Genomic DNA, 18,218 nt, shown 5'->3' on the forward strand with positions numbered 1-18,218 from the left:
TCGATCGTGAACTCCACTTCATCAACTTTGGCCACCACGTTTGCATTGTGGGTCAGCAAGGGAGGGAACTGGCCAGCCTTGTTCAGGCCTGGGCCCAGGATTCGTGGGATTTGCTTGATCAGAGACTCTGAAGCCAAATGTTGAATGCGGAACGTGAAAGTCGCTCAGTCGTGCCCAACTCTTTGCGACTCCATGGACTATACAGTCCATAGAATCCTCCAGGCCAGAACACGGGAGTGGGTAGCCTTTCCATTCTCCAAGGGATCTTCCCAACCCAGGAAACAAATCCAGGTCTCCCACATTACAGGCGGATTCTTTATCAGCTGAGCCACACAGGAAGCCCCCCAAAGGCCTCATATTTCTTGGCCAGCGTCTTGTTCTTGCTGAGTTTTCTCAGCACCTCGAGGTCCACGTGGGGGTGTCCACAGCTGTGGCTGCCTCGCAGTGCTACTGTTCCCCAGGACACACACGGAGCGCCTGGGGTGGGGAGTGGACTTGAGCCTGGTGGTGCCCGAGAAGCGTCTGTCCTTCTGAGGGGCAGTTTCAGGCTGATCTGGAGCTCCCCCGCCTCCAAACACTTCTGGCTGGTTCCCGGGCAGGACTCCAGGCACCGCTTCATAGAGGGGGGCAGGACTCCGGGCACCGCTTCACAGAGGGTGTCATGGGAGACTCTGTTGCTTGTGGTTCCTCACACCATGATAACTGGGAAAAACAGAGTCATTTGTTTATTTTTGTTGCTATTCCTGCTCCCTTAAGACAACGCTGGTATAGCGTAGGCCAGAGAATGCTGGCCTATGTCCTCTTCTGGGGGCTCTGTGGCTGTGTGTGTCCAAGTCTCTAAGCCATGCCGAGTTAATTTACGTGCTCAGCGTGCGGGAGTGCTCTGGCTGCACTGAGGTACATGCGCCGTCCAGCCTCTCCCGCCCACTGTGCGCAGTCTTGCACTGTCTCCAGGGAGCGTCTGTCCTGACTCTTCACGGTACCCACTGCTCTGCTACGTGTAAGTGGGTCATGACCGTAACTACAGCTTCTAAGCTTTCATTTCCAGGGGGGCTAGTCTCCTGATTAATCTTTTCCAGAACACTTCAGCCGCTCCTGTGTACTTTTCGAGAAAACTTCAGAATCAGTTTGTCTTTTGCTGAAAATTCCTGTGGTGATTTGTCATGCTTACAGGCTGAGAGAAACCTGCCATCTTTACGATACTGAGTCATCCTATCTAGGAAGTGGTGTGCATTTCTAGCTGTTTCTGTGAATTTTCTTTTAGGTCTGGCAGTAGAGTTTAAGTTTTTTCCTCCATGAAGATCTCCTGTGCTCGTGACAGTCTAGGTGCGGTGCTGCTCACACGACTTCCCTTCACACCTTCCAGAGGGAACCGCGCTACTCGGCGGCGCGCGCTGGCCGTCCCAGGCGCCTGGTCTCTGACTGACTGTGGCAGCTTTTCCCGTTGACTCTCTCGCGGATCACACCACCCTTGACTAACAGCACACTCGCCACCTCCTTTCTAATTTCTTCTTTCTCTTGTCTGACTGTGTGAACTGGCATCGCCAGAAGAAGGTTAAACTACTGTCACAGGAGCAGACATTTGTTCGGTTTTCAAATTTAATTTGAAATAAGTTTATCAAGTTTAATAAACACCCATCTATTCCTATTTAATTAAGTTTTCAATAAGAATGATATTGGATTTAATAAAAATGCCTCTTAAGCGTCTACAGAGATGACCAAATTTACTTTGATCTACTGAAAGGTAGGAGTACAATAAGTTTCCCCAAATCATCTGAACCATCTCGCTTTCCTGAAATAAACTTCACTTATTTATAGTGTATTAGCATTTTAACACATTGTAAGGTTCAGTTTGTTAATTTAGGATTTTACATTGACATTTGGAAATGAGATTGATCAGAAATTTACTGTATCTGTCACATTTTGATTGTGAAATTTCAATATAGTGTTCATTAAAAAAAAAACTTTGCAAGTTTTCCTTCTTTTTCTAAGCACGAGAGGTATTTTCAATATTATTAGGTTGATGCAAAAATAATTGTGGTTTTGCACTATTGAAATTTGTGCCTTGATATTGGAATATATTCTAAATAAAATGTGATTATGTTATATATCATTTTACTGTCCATTTCTCACTTTATCTTTTTGTTAATGACTTATTATTTGCTATGTATTTTACATTTATTTTAGACTATGGAAACGATGTTACACACAAAGCAAATTTGAGAGATTTTCTTATTTGACTTCAAGATGGGCTGTAAAACCAGTGGAGACAACTTACAACGTCAACAACACATTTGACCCAGGACCTGCAAACAAACGCACGGTGCAGTAGTTTTGCAAAGGAGACGAGCACCGTGAAGAGGAGTGAAGGGGCGGCCGTCAGAAGCTGACAAGGTCAACTGAGAGCGTCACTGAAGCTGACCCTATTAGAGCCACATGAGAAGCTGTCCAAGGACCCGACTGCAACCGTTCTACGCTTGTTCAGCATTTGAAGCAAACTGGAAAGGTGAAAAAGGCCGATGAGCGCGTGCCTCATGAGCTGACCAGAAATCAAAAAACCATCGCTTCCAAGTGTTATCTTTGCTTATTCTACAAAACAACAATAAACCATTTCTTGGCTGGGTTCTGACATGAGACAAAAAGTGGGAAATGGGTTGTATACGACAACTGGCGATGACCAGTTCAGTCGGCGGACCGAGAGGAAGCTCCAAAGCGCTTCCCAAAACCAAACTTGCACCCAAAAAAGGTCATGGTCACAGTTAGATGATCTGCTGCTGGTCTGAACCACTACAACTTTCTGAATTTCAGCACAACCATTCCATCTGAGGAGTACGTTCAGCACATCAATGGGATGCACTGAACACTGCGATGCCTGCAGCTGGCACTGGTCAACAGAAAAGGCCAGTTCTTCTCCGTGTCGGCACTTGACTGCATGGCGCACAAGCGATGTTACCAAGTTCTGCCTCATCCCCATATTCCCCCGACCTCTCGCCAAGTGAGCAGCACTTCTCCAAGCGCCTCGACGACACTCTGCACGGAGAACACTTCCGTGCCGGCAGGACGCAGAGGACGCTGTCCAAGTTCAGGACGCAGAAGACGCTTTCCAGGCTTGTTGGATCCCGAAGTTTGTTGGGTTTTTATGTCACAGGAATAAACTTACTTATTTCTTGTCGGCAAAAATGTAATTGTTGATTGCGACGGTTCCTATTTTTACTGATAAACATGTGTTTGAGCCTAGTTATAAGGATTTAAAATTCACAATCCAAAACTGAAATTACATTTGTACCCACCTGATATTAGAATGATTTGTTCTTTAAACTTTGTTAGAATTTTCCCACAAAGTTGTCTCAGTCTGGTGGCTTTTGGTAGGTCACCTCTGTGACAATTGTCCTCTGTTTCTTCTATAAGATTTCATGTGTATGGATTTTCTTCAGTTTCGGTAACTTTTGTTTTCCTCAAAATAATCCATTTTCAGATTTATTTGCAGAGTTCAACAGAAGTATCTTTCACCCTTTTGGTTTATTCTTTATCTGTGATTGCTTCCTACTTCTTTCCATTTTAAATATCTGCACTCTCTCTTTTCTCTTGATTAGTTAAGCTAATAATTATCTAGTCTGTTGTTACTTGTTTTGACATGCGCATCAAAAGAAGAAAGTTGTTAAAATCAAAAGCATTAAGTCGGGTGCAAGAAACGCTTGCACCAGGGCAGAAAGCTGGCTCAGGCACCACCCTGCCTCCTCAGCAGGACTCACAGGACAGAAGCCCCAGCCTCGTCTCCCATCCGTACAGCCCTCCCCCTCCTGTGGCTCTGAGGTGGTCAGGCTCCGCACAAGCTGGGCTTCACCTGGTCCTGAGAAAGGCGGGTGGGGGCGGTGCCCAGGTAGGTTCAGGGGAAAAGGCTCCTTCAAGAGAAGCCACCCTGGGCGAGGAGTCTGGAGGCTGGTTCCGGTTGGTGCGTGCACACCTGACGCCAGGAGGGTCTCCACAGCCCTCGGGGGACATTCAGAACAGCCCCGGGAGGAGAGCGAGCGAGCGCAGAGCGCTGCTGCACACGGTGCCCGTGCAGACGGGCGGAGGGGAGCGGGTCACCTTCGTCCACAACCTGTTCTTCACACTCGCCCTCCGAGTCCTCACTGTGGGGAGAATGACCAACACGAAAGCCAGCCCGACCACAGAGGCCACGACAGCAGCGGGCGCCCACCGGGTCCACTGCCCGCCTGGGCCCCGCCCTGCACGCCCGGTTCTGGGAAGCGCACAGAGGGAAGAGCGGTGCTCAGACGCACGGACAGGCAGCCCTCCGCACACACCGCACGTCCAGGCACGGGGCTGGCTAGGTCAGGCACGGCACGTTCACAGGCTGGCACCTGGACCCTCTGCAAGCTAGTGCTTCAGAGGACCAGTTATTAAAGTGGACACAAGGTCAAGAACCAGGAACAAACGGAGGACGCGGACCGCACAGTGAAACAGTGACTGACTCTGAGACTGGACTGCGGGTGACCAGGCCTTCAGTATCATGCACGTTTTTTCCTACTGAGAAAGAGAACGCTACGAAAGTGTAAAAAGAGACAGAAGAAGGCTGGACTGACTTCTCTCGCCCTGGCATCTTCAACGAAGTGGGGCCAGCTGCGTGGACACAGCAGAGCCACGGAGGCGCCTCCACGAGCCCGCCTGCAGCGCCATCAGGGAGCGGGGCTCTGAGGACCTGGGCTCAGCTTGCCCCCGTCTGCCCACGAGCCTGTGAAGGCTGGGCAGTGAGAGCTGCCCGGCGGAAGGAGAGAGGAAGAGCACCCAGAGAAGGTGCAGGGAGAGCGAGTACCCGGTGTCCAGCTGCGCTATGCAGAGAGGCGTGATTCTCCTCCGACCGTCTGCGGTCCGCGTCTCAACCTGCTTCTTCAAAAGGTTCTGGCAAAGGAGAGAAACAAACCAAAGAGACGCGTCAGTGCCTGTGAGTGGGCAAGGCCTGCAAGGACGCGAGCCCAGCTCCCCACGCGACGGCCTTTTGGACGCAACCAGTCGGAGCCCCTGGTTCAGGACGTGTGCTCGACCTCACCCTGAGGGGCAGTGGCTCCAGCAGCCCCTCGCCTCCACCTCCAGCGCCCACCTGACTGGGCCTCCAGGCAGTAAACACGTGCCGGGCCAGCCACGAACCCGCAGGCACAGGCTCCATGCGGAGTTGCCTACCGGGTGAGACCTGACCTCCTGTCTCTAAACCGTGCTTCGTAAAAACTTCCCACAGAAGGCTCATAACCGAGGGCTCCAGTCGCACCCTGTGTGCACTCCACGTGGGGCAGGGGGCGCACTGCATGAGTGCCTGGGGACGGTTTTAGCCCCCAGCTCCGTCTGTGCCCTTCCCATCCCCCTCACCTGCACCCCAGAGGAGCACAGCACCCAGGGAAAGATGCGGAGCTGACAGTCTCCGGAGGGCAGGGCCCAAGGCCCACTGCCCCGTGTCCAGCCCCCTGGAAAGGCTGCAGGCGGTGTCCTCGGGGCGCCAGGCCCAGCCCTCACCTTCCTAATGTCTTCCAGGCTCTCCCCATTGACCACGCCGGCGACTGAGGAGGCGGAGCCCGTGTCTCTGGCCGCGGGTCCGGCGTCCCTGGCCGTGGGGCCCTGGCGGTCCAGCTGTTGCTGCCTGCGCTGGTACTGCAGCATCTCTGGGTTCTCGATGACAGCGGTGGACAGCTGGGCCTCGGTCATGATGGCCAGGCTCTTGCCGTAGGTGGACTGGTGGATGCGGCTCTGGGGAAGGCCGAGTGAGGGGTGTGACGCTGCCCACCCGTGGGTGAGCTGTGAGTAGTTCCCCGCTCAGAGAGACAGGGCCCTGGGCAGGGTCCCCGAGCCCTCCTGCTGTCTGCCTGCTGCTGACTACGTGTCATGAGTGGCCCTGCACCCTCCCTGGGTGCTCACAGACTTTACGGCGTCTACACTTGGGGATGCGAGTGAATGCCTGACCCTACGGCAGGTCTGATGCAGAACAAATAGCAAGAAAGTCTCGCTGAACTGAAATCGAGACCCTCGGGTTGTAACATGAGGCTCTTAAACCACTGCAAGGACCCAAAGGCTTCTTGAGAACCAGATCCCAGACCCAGAACCTCCTCCCACAGCCAGAGGAGCCCCATGAGGCTGGAGGTCCCCACCTGAGAGCAAGGGAAAGCCTGGCGTACGGGCCAGGGGAAACGTTCTCTGCCTGCGTGGCTCCCAGCACATCCTAACCGTCACGAGCAGGGCCCGCCCACCTTCCCAGGCCTCAGCAGTCCTGGGCCACAAGCGGCTCACGGGACTGGGGACAGTGGCCTCAGCACGTGGGTGTGGCTGGTGGCACAAGCAGAAGACGCACACCGGGTGTGCCAGCGACCAAAGCTGAGGCCAGCGGGACCTGCCCAGCAGGGAGGACCCCGGGCAGGGCGGCCTGGGGCCACAGCCCTCCCTGCACCCTGGAGTCTCGGATCAGGAATCGGAGCTCAGCCTTAGCGTGCCTCCAACGTAGGGGCCCTGCCTGCACCCAGACCGGTCACGGCTCTCAAGGGCAAAGGGAGGTCACCCAGAGATGCTGACCGGGGGAGGGAAGAGCTGGGGTGGTGGACTCACTCGCCCCCCATGGGTCAGGACTATGGGTGCCAAGCTGGCTCAGGGCCCTGAGCCAGGCAGATCCCAACGCCCAAAGGGTGATGTCGTAGTCGGGTCCCCTCAGAGGCCTCCGAGGAGCTCCCAGCAACAGTGGCCCCCTACAAAGGAGAGCTGGCATGGGCCTGCTCGAGGGAAGTGAGCTCCAAGCCGAGGTAGGGAAAGCTGTGCTGGCCTGCGCAGGGCCACAAGGATGCGCTGGCGCACGTCCTGGGCAGGCCACATGCGGAGGAGGCCCGGCCTGGCCACAGGTGGCTCAGGCTTCTGCCCCCAGACCTCAGGCTAACCAAGGAGGAGCTTGCTCATGGGCTAGCAAGATGGATCAGCCCTGCCTGAAGGGGGGTGGAACACAGGGCCCTGGGCCTGGCAGATGTGAGTGCCAGGAAAGAGGGCCCTCTCTGTCCTGATGGCCGACCCAAGGCCGCATCAGCACAGCACACGGGACAGATGGGTGCCCGGCAGCCCCTCCGTGCTCCTGGCATGAGCACTGCCAGGGCGGCTGTAGACTCAAGGAAAGACGCCCAGGCCCGCTCGTGACTGAGACGGATTCTGGATGAACAGAGCTTCATCTGTGAGAGCGACAGGCTGTAAGAGGCTGAAACCAGGGGCGCTTCAGGAAGCAGCGAGTCTGTGCAGGCTGCAGGGGCCCCAGAGCCGCACGGCTCCTACCTTCTCCTCCTCGCTCAGGGGGTCTCCCAGCTCGTCCTGGGAGAAGTCCAGAAAGGCCACGGAGCCGTCCATGGAGCATACCAGGATGCCCAGCCCATTCAGGGTCCTAAGAGAGACAGCTGTCAGCAGCCAGGCGCAAGCCCTGGAGAGAGGCCCCCGCACCCATCCCAGAGGGCTCTAGGCCCTACAGTTCTCCTCACACGTACACTGGGGCTCTGCTCTGGCTGGGACCCTGGGCCCAGCCACTCAGTCCTGATCGCACAAAGCCTCGGGCTCTAGCGGGTGCCGCCCCCTCTGCCAGACTATGCCTCGAGCCGAGACCAGCTTACCAGGAGATGTCCATGATGGATTTGTCAAACAGCTCGTGGATGACCACCAAAGGCCGTTTCAGGCACGTGAGCTGGAAGGCAAGTGAACGAGTGAAACCTCCCCGTCCACTCGGCTCAGAGCCACCACCAAAGACCCCGGTCCAGCTGCGCTGACACACAGGGCGTCTCCAAGTCCGCTCACCCCACCACCAAGACCCCAGCGGTGGGCCCCAGCCCACCAGACACACACAGTGGGCCGGGGAGACGGCTGCACACACACCACACGACCAGCGACACCCGGGGGTTCTGGAAGGCCTCTTGAGCAGGGATGGGGCCAGGGCCGCAGGGGAGGAGGCAGCCAAGGCAGGTCCCGGGACAACACAGCATCATGGAGGACCAGCCCCCTGCGCGTACCCAGGCTCCGCAGGGGCGGCGCCACACACCTCACGAGCTCACACTGCCCTGGACCAGGCCCCGGGTCGCCACTACTAACCACTTTCTTCTGTCTTGGGACATGCAGTGTACTCTCTTAAAGTCAGGCACTGGACTGCCCACTGAGAGAGTGATGCAGAGCCTGTCACACACATCCCGAGCAAGCCTGCATCCGAGGCCGTGCTCCCGCCTGACCTGCGTGCTCACGCCCCAGGGCCCCCACGCGGCCGAGCACAGGCCCCCGCGTCCAGCAGGTTGGGCTCCTCCCACCTACGCCAGGGCCTGGGAACCCACCTTGTCGGCAGAAGGCCCTGCGGCCAGCCCGATCCTGAGCCTGGAGCCCATGGGAACCTCGCCCTCTGAGTCCTCTCTCCAGAGAGACCCAGCCTGGCCCTTTGCCCACAGTCCCGCCCACAGACCCTCAGAAGCGGGGGACCGGTCGACCTGAGCTCCAGCACCGAGGCTTTGCTCAGAGCAGCAGGGATGGAGTTCAGGGAGCGTGCGCTGGACCACCCACGACGCACCAGCCCAGGTCTGGGGCAGGGTTGGGGATTGCTCTGCCATCAATAACTGTCCCAAATGCAGCCGGGGATAACCTCCAGACCTACAACTCCAGACCCACTGTCTACAGGGAGTCAACCATGAGGAATAAACTACCGTTAACACAGCAACACACAAATGTCAGCCATGGCACGCCAAGTGAGAGCTAGACGGGGTGCAGACCGTAAACCCTAGGCAACTGCACTGTGTGAAGCCCCAGACAGGAAGGCCAGGCACACGGCGCACGCTGCCGCGAGGTGCTGGGCTGGGGGCCAGGAGTGGCCCCGGCTACACGGAAGCCACACCTGATGATCTGCACGCTGCAGCCCCCCAGGGGCTCCGTGTCGATATAAAGGGTCTCTTAAAGGAAAGGAAGGCTGGCGCTGCATGCCAACTGCAGCCGGGCTGCTGACGGTGCTCCCTGCACCTGGATCCAGGATCCGGGGCCAGCCTCTCCTGGCCGGGCCCCGCGCAGGGCAGAGCCCACTGCCCGCCACTAGAGTGGGGTCTCTCTTCTCCCTGCGGCCCCCACCCCCGGCAGCGAGCTCAGGGGGGACTCGCCCAGACGGACAGCCCCCACCCCCAAGCTGGGGGGCGCTCACCCAGAAGGACAGCCCCCGCCCCCGCCCCCGCCCCCGGGGGGCTCACCCAGACGGACAGCGAGCGGTCCTTGCTGCCGACGGCGCAGCAGCAGTATGGGCAGCTGGGCTTCGCGGAGCTGCCATTCTTCTGCTTTTTCTTGAAGATTTTAGGGTTGAATTTCTGAAGTCAAATGACAAAGGCCAATCAGTAACTAACCAGGCACCAGGCAGGTGCCCTGTAGTGATGGTCCCCAACCTTTCTGGCACCAGGAACCAGTCTGGCAGAAGACCCGCAGACCAGGGCGGGTGGGGTGGCTCATGCTCCTGAGAATCTGCAGGCGGCAGAGCGCAGGCAGGGTGCGGGGTGAACAGATGAAGCTTCGCTCGCTCGTGGCCCCCTTCCTAACCTGCCACACGGTGGTCCTCAAGGGCTGGGAACGCCTGCCCTACACCAAATTTGAGATGCACATGGGCGGCCCAGTGGGGTCTCATCCCAGAAGCAGGCAGATGGCCAGTGTGGGGAGACGGGAGAGCTGCATCAGAGGCGTAAGCCCTGGGCCTGGCGGCTGGGAGGCTTTGGGGCGAGTGTCCTGCAGAAGCACCGGGCCAGCCACGTGGCGAGCCCTGCAAAGGAGCCAGCCCCGAGCCCCCGGCTCTAACAAAACCCCACCTGAAGCCGGTGTCACCAACACAGCTGTTCTTAGTTGTTTAAGACACACAGTTCAGGCCAGAACACCTAATGTTTATCATCAAGCATGGAAAGGGTGAACCCGTTCTGACGAACAGAGACCTGAGATCACGGTTCTGGACAACCCCCTGCCCTGTCAGCCTCAGACGCCCTCTGCTTCCTCCGCTCGGTGGCCCACAGCTGACCAAGTCAGGCTCACACAGGCTGCTCCACAGCCTGCCTCAGGCCTGTGAGGACGCTCCCCAGGAAGCTGACTGCCACCACCAGGCGGGTCAGCTGACTCACAGCATGGCCTTGGCGCCACGCCAGCCACGGATGGGTCTCAGGGGGCCTGGGGAGTGGGCCACTTGACAGGGCCACCAGCCTGAGTGCTCTCGGGCACGCCCACACGCGTGAAGGGGCCAGGCTGGGCGCACAGTAGTCCTAATCAAAGTCTGACTCTGGTGATACTCATCATCACGTCCGTTTGCCAGTAAGATACACAGGATGTGTTCTGTAATCAGTTTAAAGGAAAGAAGAACCGGACGACAACGTGTGCTGGCCCTCGGAGGCCGCCGCCTCAGTCCCACATGTGGCCTGGGCCTGGGGAGCACGGCCTGGCCCAGGCTGTGAGGATCCCGCTCGGGCGGCACTGTCTGCCACCAACCAGAGGCCCAGAGGACTCACCACGACAGTCACAGCTTTCCGATGCCCAACAAAGTCCATGTTGGTCTTCCAGCCCTCCCGCTCAATGATCTGGGCGGTGGGGCCAGAGTTGTTCATGGCGTGAGCAGATACCAGGTAGTGCCCATCTGGAGACCAGCTGAGCCGCAGCACGTGGGTCGTCCCTCCACACTGCAAGGAGCACCTGTGCTTGAGTGGAGCCCAAGGCCAACTCCAACACCAAAATCCGCCCCAGGACTCAGGCTGAGCGGCGCCGCGCAGCTCTGCTGCCCCACCACTCAGCACACAGGCTCTGAGTGCCAGCCAGGTGGCACCCCTGTCCACTGCTTCTGACCACAGACCCTCCTCTGCCCAGCACCAGGGAGCCCATGGGGGTCTGCAGAGCCAGTGCTGTGGCTGCCGCGTAGCCCTGCTGACCCTTGGGGGTCTGGCCGCGAGCCTGTCCTGGCACAGCAGCAGGGACCACGAGGGCCCGACTGCTCTCCTGAGCCCTCTCCTCCCTGCAGCCTGGAGATGCCACCAGCCAACGAGAGGTTGGAAAAGTCCCCACAAACTGCCAAGGGCACAGCAGAGAGGCCCTGCTTCCCGACCCAGGCAGCCCTGACACCAGGTCTCCTGCAGGGTGAGGTGATGCTGCTAAAAGCAGCTGCTGAAGCTCAGGGTCAGTCCTGGGCAGCCCGAAGGCCGAGGCGGGCGAGGACCCAGGCTGTGCAGGCGTGGAGGACGGCTCACAAGGCAGAGCCCGAGCGCAGCGTGGAGACACACCTGCACCAGGACGCCGGACACGGGAGCGTGCACACTCAGGGGCGCCGAGCAAGCGTCTCCCGGAGCACGGCAACCCCCGGCTCTGACCCCACGTGAAGGCAGAACTTGAATGAGAGAAGGGAAAACAGACACGAGCCACTGCAGTCGCACCTCTGGATGCTGTGCAGGGACTGCCAAGGCCCCGCGGAGGCTGCCTGCCCCCAGGGCAGAGGTCGGCAGGCGCACCGGCCGGCACAGGCACTGCCTCTAGCCCCGCCTGGGGCGGTGTGCTGCACCCGCTTCAGCGCTAAGCCACACAGGCCTCGCCACCGCAAAGGCGGATGTTTAACAGCTCTGGAACAAGGGAACTCTGGGCTGCCCAGCTCTGCCCCGCACCAGAGGCGGTGTGGGTGCAGGGGGGTGGGGGACTGTGGGCCCTCACCTCGTCGAAAGGCTTGGTGATGCTGGTCTCTAACTGCCAGTCCAGCGTCCTCCACACCTTCAGGCTGCGGTCATCAGCTTGAGAGGCGATGTATTTACCAACAGGATCCCAGGTCAGGCCCTTCACCAGGCCAGAATGGCCTCTCAGAGTGGCTAAGATTTCTGGGAGGACAAGTAAGAAGTGTTGGAAAGACTTCACCGGAAAAAAACTGTCTAGAAACACGGGCGGAGGGCCAGCCGGCCAAGAGAGGGGGCTTCAGGAGCCGTCCCGGCCAGCCCCTGGCATCGGCATGCGCAGAAGAGCCCGCAATCTGCTCTCACCCAGGAGCTGGGCCCCAGCGCCGTGCCCCCGCCACGGCGAACACACGCCGAGGCTGCGTGCACCCTCTGGGGCAGGGGCTGGAGCCGAGCCGCGCCTCTGGTCCTGCTGGGAGCACAGTCCTGCTGCTGGTCTCCCTTCTGGACAGGAGCCCACCCGCCAGAGCTGGGCCCTGCACCGTGGGGTCCCTGTTCGTTCTCACTGAGGATGAGGGTACGCGAGACGGGACCCGCCCCGACACAGCAGGGACAGGAAGCACTTCGTGGGCTGGAAATGCAGGGCTGGCCGGGGCTCTGCCGTTGGGAGGGATTCCAGCCCGTCAGCAGGGAAATCGACTTTCTGCAGAGGGGAATGTGTTCGCCTGTTCACGCCCAAGGGCGTCACAGAGAGACGCCGGGGGCAGAGGCCGAGCCCGCGGGGAGGGTGCACCAGCTGGTACGCACCCGCATGGGCACTCAGCTACTGCTTCCTTTAAAGTCAACTTTCAAACCTTAGACACGGTCGACAGAGACCTGAGTTACTGGCAAGACCCTGAGAGGCCAACCGAGGGGACCCGGACCACCCGCTGCAGCCACCACTAGGGGGCGCCCTGGCCAGACCGCCCAGGCAGAGACGGCGCAGACCTGGGAACTTCACGGCGTTCCAGATGACCACGGTGTTATCCACGCTGCACGAGGCCAGCCAGGCGTCATGGGGGGACCACGCAACGTCCATCACATCTGGAAGACAAGGGCGGGTGGTCAGTCTCTCACCGTGGCGTGTGTGCGCACACACAGCTCCACCCTGCCCGCCAGCCGGTTGGTCAGTCAGCGGCCCCGGGCTTCTCTGGGCTGGGCAGACTTGACCCGAGACCACCATCACTAGACTTTCCAAACCAGCCTGAAGCACTTCCCACTCAGGTCCTGCAATGGGACAGGAGATCTGGAGTGCCCAGCAGCCCCGCCCATCCTCAGACGAAGCACGGTAGCCCCCGCGAAGAGGGCAGGACGGCCGCGGGCGCTCTGGTTCCTCTGAGTGCAGCACCCGGCTGGGCACGGCGTGTATGGAGGAAGGGCTGGGGGGCGAAGACAGAAAGAGCCGCCACTCAAGAGCCGTCGGGCCCTCTCCTCCAGGCCGTGAGCTCCTCGGGGGCAGCACACGCTCTCCCGCTGCCCCACTCCGCGCTGCGGGCGCGGGCTGGGAGCAGGCCCTGGCACCCACGGCACGCTGCACACCCCGCGTGTGGGACACTTGTGGGCGGGGCTCCTCACGCGCTGCGAGCGTGACGTCCGATCCAAAGCCCCTTTCAGCTTCAGGATGGCTCCCTTCTCACCCGCCAGTCTGTTTCTGTGTCCTCGGCCACAGCGAGACTGCCCGTCCGTCTGACACTGTCTGCAGCCTCCCCTGCTGCCCCCGTGTGCTGGGAGGAGGCTGTGGGGGGTCTAAGGTGAAGGCAGGTCTGTAGCAGGGGCACAGGAACCTCTGGAGCCTGGGCGGGTCCTGGGGGCTCCACGCACACCCCAGACCCCTGTGCTTCCAAGGCCTAGAGCAGAGGCCTGCTCAAAGAGGACTCCAGAAGGGAGGTGGGTTTCTCAGCAATTTCCTGAGCTGTGGATAACACAGACGTCAGCCGCCAATCCCATCAGCTTTCCTTCCTGTAGGAGGTTACTGTCAAGTCTGTTATTCTCCCTCGTGGTACTTTCAAAAATCATTACTTCTTTTATATTTTATCTTGTTAACTGTGAACGAATATCCGCTCTGCTGGTGGTCTGGTGGGTGAGCGCTCCTTCTGCCTCCTCCTCTGCCGCGTGCCTCTCACGGCTGGAGTGCGCCATGCGGGCTGCAGCTGAGCTCATGCAGCCTCCTCGGCCCCGCCAGCCGCTGCATGGCTGCTGACCCATCACCCGCAGAGAATGACGCTTTCCTCCGGTTCTGGGGCCTTGGCGCTGCCTTGAACTCACAGCCCTGCGTTCTCAGGAGCCCGCGGCCTCCTGGACATCCGACCCTCTGTGTGAGCTTCCCCCGTGTCCTGACTCGCCCTACCAGAGGCCCTCTGGAGCCACTGCCGAGTCTGCGGTCAATATCCACAAGGGACACAGCATCCCCGCACGCCAGCTCGGAGCACTTGCCTTCAGACCAAGCACCAGAGGCGCGCCCCACCTCGCTGTCAAGCTCACCAACTCCCCAGCGTCATTCCATCCTGCGATTCCCATAGAATGACTTTTCTAACATCCTTAGCGTCTTCCACCTGCACCAACGACCTTGGCTTCCTGGCCTTGGCCACTGTCCCCACGGCCACGCCCAGGAGCCCTCCCTGGTCTCACTCCCACTGCTCCCCCAGACTCTCCGATGGCTCTTCCAGGCCATCCACCTCGAGGGCCCGGCACCCACCCCTGTCCGTGACGGCTCTCGCCCTGTCTCTGCAGGAGACCAGCCAGGCTCCATCCAGCTCCAGGCCCAGGTCTCTCCTAAGCCCCTCCAACTGGGCCTGAACCGGACCGCACCTGCAGGAACCATGCCCGCCAGGGCCACGGCCTCCACCTGCTGTCCCATGGCCGACGCGACCCCTGGTGCACAGGCAGCTGCGGGGCAGGGGTGGGGGGCTCGCCGTGAAGCTCTCAGCATCTTCACTGCCCCCCGCCCGCTGCTCAGCCATGCCCCGAGCTCCGGCCCTGCCTGTTACCCCCTGCACTGCCCTCCGCGACCAGCTCACGGGTCTGCCCCCAACCCCTACCTCTGCTCTGCTCCCCAGATCTGCCTGACCACCTGCCCCGAGTTCACCGCGATGACCCCCGCAGCCCGACAGGCCCTCACCCAGACGCCACCATAGGTCCCCCCGCCCCACAGCCCAGGCCCTGCGCTGCTCTGCCTCACTCAGCCGAGTGCCCCGGCCCCAAGCCCACGGCCACACCCCGGGCGACTGCCCTGCGGGCCCCTCGGCCTGGTCAGGCCACGTGCTCATCCCCTCCCCGCCCTCCGCTCTTCCCGCCGGACAGCACCTTCTGAGACCTTCTTTAGGAGTCTGAGTATCTCTTTTTATCTGTGGATACTCCAATTGCTACTTTGGCTACTGCTAACTTTTGGCTATTGCTAGAGAAAACCAAAAGTTTTCTTATATGAGACCAATTTAGTAATTTATTTATATTAGTCTGAAGTGCTTTTCAATGCTTTATAAGTTCTAAGAGTTTCATTCCTCATGTCATCTCACTTTTGTATTATTTTCCAGTTTATCTACTTTCTCTCTTTTTTTTTTTGGTACACCACACAGCTTGAGATGGCTGGATGGCATCACCGACTCGATGGACAGGAGTTTGAGTGAACTCCGCAAGTTGGTCATGGACAGGGAGGCCTGGCGTGCTGCGGTCCATGGGGTCGCAAAGAGTCGGAGCCGACTGAGCGGCTGAACTGACACAGCTGGTGGGGTCTTTGTCCCCAGACCAGGGACCGAGCTCGGCACCCGGCAGGGAGAGGGCTGCGTCCCCCCTGCTGCACCTCCAGGGCACCCCTGTGCACCTCCTGACTCTGTTTAGCTGCAGTGCAGAGATGCCCCAGGAGTGGTGTGGCAAGGCACCCATGCCCGTCTCCTCTCCGAACCAACGGGGCGAGGCTCAACTGCGGGCTGTTTGCCCTTGCTCCCAAAGACCCAGGGAAGACCTTATCACAGTAAGAGAACAGTCATTTATGGCCGTTAAAAAAAAAAAAAAAAGGATTTTTATTAGGAATTGATGCTGAATAACCTATAATATTCATTTCAGAATGCCCTAGGATAACCCTGGCTTTGCTTACCTAATTTCCTAGTATGTTAACATATGTGAACAGAGCACCACAACACAAAATTCTTCTGTTATACATCATACTTGGTTAAAATGAATCACTGCTATCAATGTTATTAAATTCACAAGTATTCTGGTGTTACTGATTTTTCCAGCTTTGTTCATATTTGCTGGAAACGCAGGGTTGTTGCTTCCTTTGAAAAGTAAATATTTCTGTTTCAAGATAATTCTCAACAGTCAGAAACCCCGCCTCAACAGATAAAGGGGGCTCAGGAGCCGTTTTCTGAAGGTGACTCCCAGCCTGCCGGGGCTGCCACTTGCTCAGGTTCCCTAACCCTGTGGGATCAACTGTGGGGCTTCAACTTTCTGGCCAGCCCTGTTTGTTTCTGCGCTCTGTCTGCAGCTCGGCACCAGCATCACACTGCGCCTGTCCAGGTCAAACTCGCCCGGTACCAGGTCTTCACACGCCGCTTTTCAGGACCCAGCGCCTCCTACCCACCGTCTCTGCTTTCTCACGGATCCTTTCTTAAATGGTTTTACTCACACCTGCCGCCGGAGGAGCCCCTACTGAAGGCGAGCAGCTCTGCCTGCCTGTGGGCTCAGACCCAGTCTCAGGCGAGGGCCCATGGACGTCCTCTCTGAGCCCCCCACCTGGGTAGCCTCACGGGCAGCTTGCTGGGTTCCAGAGACGCAGCTGACTCCGTCAGGGTGACCCATTGGCCGTCCCTCGGCCCCTGGTCACCCTTCCAGCACCGTCTGCAGCATGCCCCACCGACCCCGCTCCAGCTGCAGGCTCCTCCCCAAGGGCTCGGGACACCCCCCACCGCTGGCTCTGCGGGCACCAGCGAAGGGCCCGCTCCCCCGATGCTCTGCCCTAGGAAGTTCCACAGTCCGTGTCCTCTTAACGCGCACAGGCCCTGCTGGGCCACTTCCGCCTGAGCCCGTGTCCACCTCCTCTGCCACAGCGTGGCTGGAGGGTCCCTCTCAGGCCCCAGGGCTGTAAGGGCCCCCATAAGCAGGGCCGTGAGCCCTCTGGGACCGGCCCTGTACACGCAGACAGCGCCCCAGATGCAGTGGGTGAGACGTGGCCGGCTCACTGCCGGCCCCTAGCCCCTGGCACGCCCGCCCGCCCGCCCGGCCCTTCCCAGCCAGACTGCAGGCTTTCGGAGGAGACTGAGCTGCCCTGACTCTGGGGTCCCTGGCCTCTGACCAAGTGCTGCCCGCCTCAGTCCAGACCTGAAAAGTGCCCACTGGAGACACTCTAAACACACTCAGAGTCAAGTCAGAAGCTTTCCAGTGGGCCCCCGTGTGCGGGTTTCTGTGGAATAAAGAAAGTGCGCTTACGGACTTAGCGATCCACTGATGAGGCAGTGACTCAGTTCCCAGGATAAACAGCGGAACGTGGGGAGTTCTACATTAAAGATATAAACACACAGCCCATGAGGGCAGGCGTGGGTACACTGACGCCGCTGGAGGCAGGCGGGGGTCGGGGCGGCCAGGCGCAGGGCTGCGCTGGGGCCCCGCGCTCCACGGGGCCGCTGTGGTGCCCCCCCGGGCAGCCCACTCACCGCCTGAGTGACTCCGCAGGATGGAGACGCATCGCCACTGCTCTACGTTGGCAAGCTTGCCACCGGAGCCGAACACGGTGCTGGGCCCGATGTACCTGTGCGAGAGAGGAGTCAGCGGGGGCCAGGCCAGCGCCACGGAGACAGACAGACAGACAGCGGCCGGCTGCATGGTGGGGGCCGGGCGGGCGAGGCCGCATCTGTGCACCGGGTGGACGCTTGCAGCCCAACCGACCTTGGCAAGGTGTCCAAGAGACAGAATGACGTGACGGCCACAGGCCTGGACGTCACTCAGAGCGAGATCCCTCACGCCATCTACACTGGAGCACAGCCCAGGACACACGGAAACACAAGCACAGCCTGCGGCTCCCTTTGAGTGGTGGGATCGTGATTTGCTTCTACATTGGCTAAAACCACAGCATCCGAGGCCCTCCTGCAGGCCCGTGAACTCCCTGCTGGGACGCTGGGGCCGGAACAGCACTGGGGTTATCCCCGGGCCCCGCAGGCGTTCCCAGCTAACACCCTCCATTCAGCAGAACCCATCCAGGCTACAGGCAGGCTCTCCTAGCCGCAGCCCCGGGGACACTGGCTGAGCGGGAGGCGTCTGGTCCCTAGCCTGCCTGGCCCAGAGGCCCAGGCCCAACCTGGGAGGCCCCAGGAGAAAGTGCACCCTGGCTGCAGGCGCTCGGGGCCGGGGAGCCATGGAGCCCTGGAGCCCCGGGCAAGAGCGGGCGAGTGAACGCCAAGGAGGGCGGGCTCTGGACCCCACCACAGGAAGGACAAAACCAAAGAGGCCACCAGCACCGGCCCTGGGGGCGCTGAGCCGGTCTGTAGGCAGGGGGGTGGCTGCCCCAATCCACGTGTACTTCCTGCCAGCCCTGAAGCTGGAGCT

At 59.5% G+C, this 18,218-nt stretch overlaps 1 protein-coding gene across 5 annotated transcripts in view; it reads right to left on the minus strand.

Annotated features, from left to right (window-relative positions):
- Positions 1-18,218, minus strand: part of HIRA (histone cell cycle regulator) — a 45,586-nt gene that overhangs the window by 13,678 nt on the left and 13,690 nt on the right. For 3 of the 5 annotated variants that reach the window (XM_024977883.2, XM_024977882.2, XM_005218309.5), the window contains 9 exons: positions 17,330-17,424; positions 12,633-12,728; positions 11,692-11,852; positions 10,509-10,676; positions 9,222-9,335; positions 7,623-7,693; positions 7,294-7,399; positions 5,509-5,739; positions 4,817-4,902 (listed from right to left, as the gene is read on the minus strand). In XM_024977883.2, the coding sequence (XP_024833651.1) occupies positions 4,817-4,902; positions 5,509-5,739; positions 7,294-7,399; positions 7,623-7,693; positions 9,222-9,335; positions 10,509-10,676; positions 11,692-11,852; positions 12,633-12,728; positions 17,330-17,424 (1,128 nt within the window). Of the gene's footprint in view, positions 1-4,816; positions 4,903-5,508; positions 5,740-7,293; positions 7,400-7,622; positions 7,694-9,221; positions 9,336-10,508; positions 10,677-11,691; positions 11,853-12,632; positions 12,729-17,105; positions 17,173-17,329; positions 17,425-18,218 lie in introns of those variants that run through there. The other 2 variants (XM_059876199.1, XM_024977884.2) reach the window with 2 other exon arrangements.

The sequence above is a fragment of the Bos taurus genome, chromosome 17 (assembly GCF_002263795.3).
Source record: "Bos taurus isolate L1 Dominette 01449 registration number 42190680 breed Hereford chromosome 17, ARS-UCD2.0, whole genome shotgun sequence".
Taxonomy (NCBI): Eukaryota; Metazoa; Chordata; class Mammalia; order Artiodactyla; family Bovidae; genus Bos; species Bos taurus.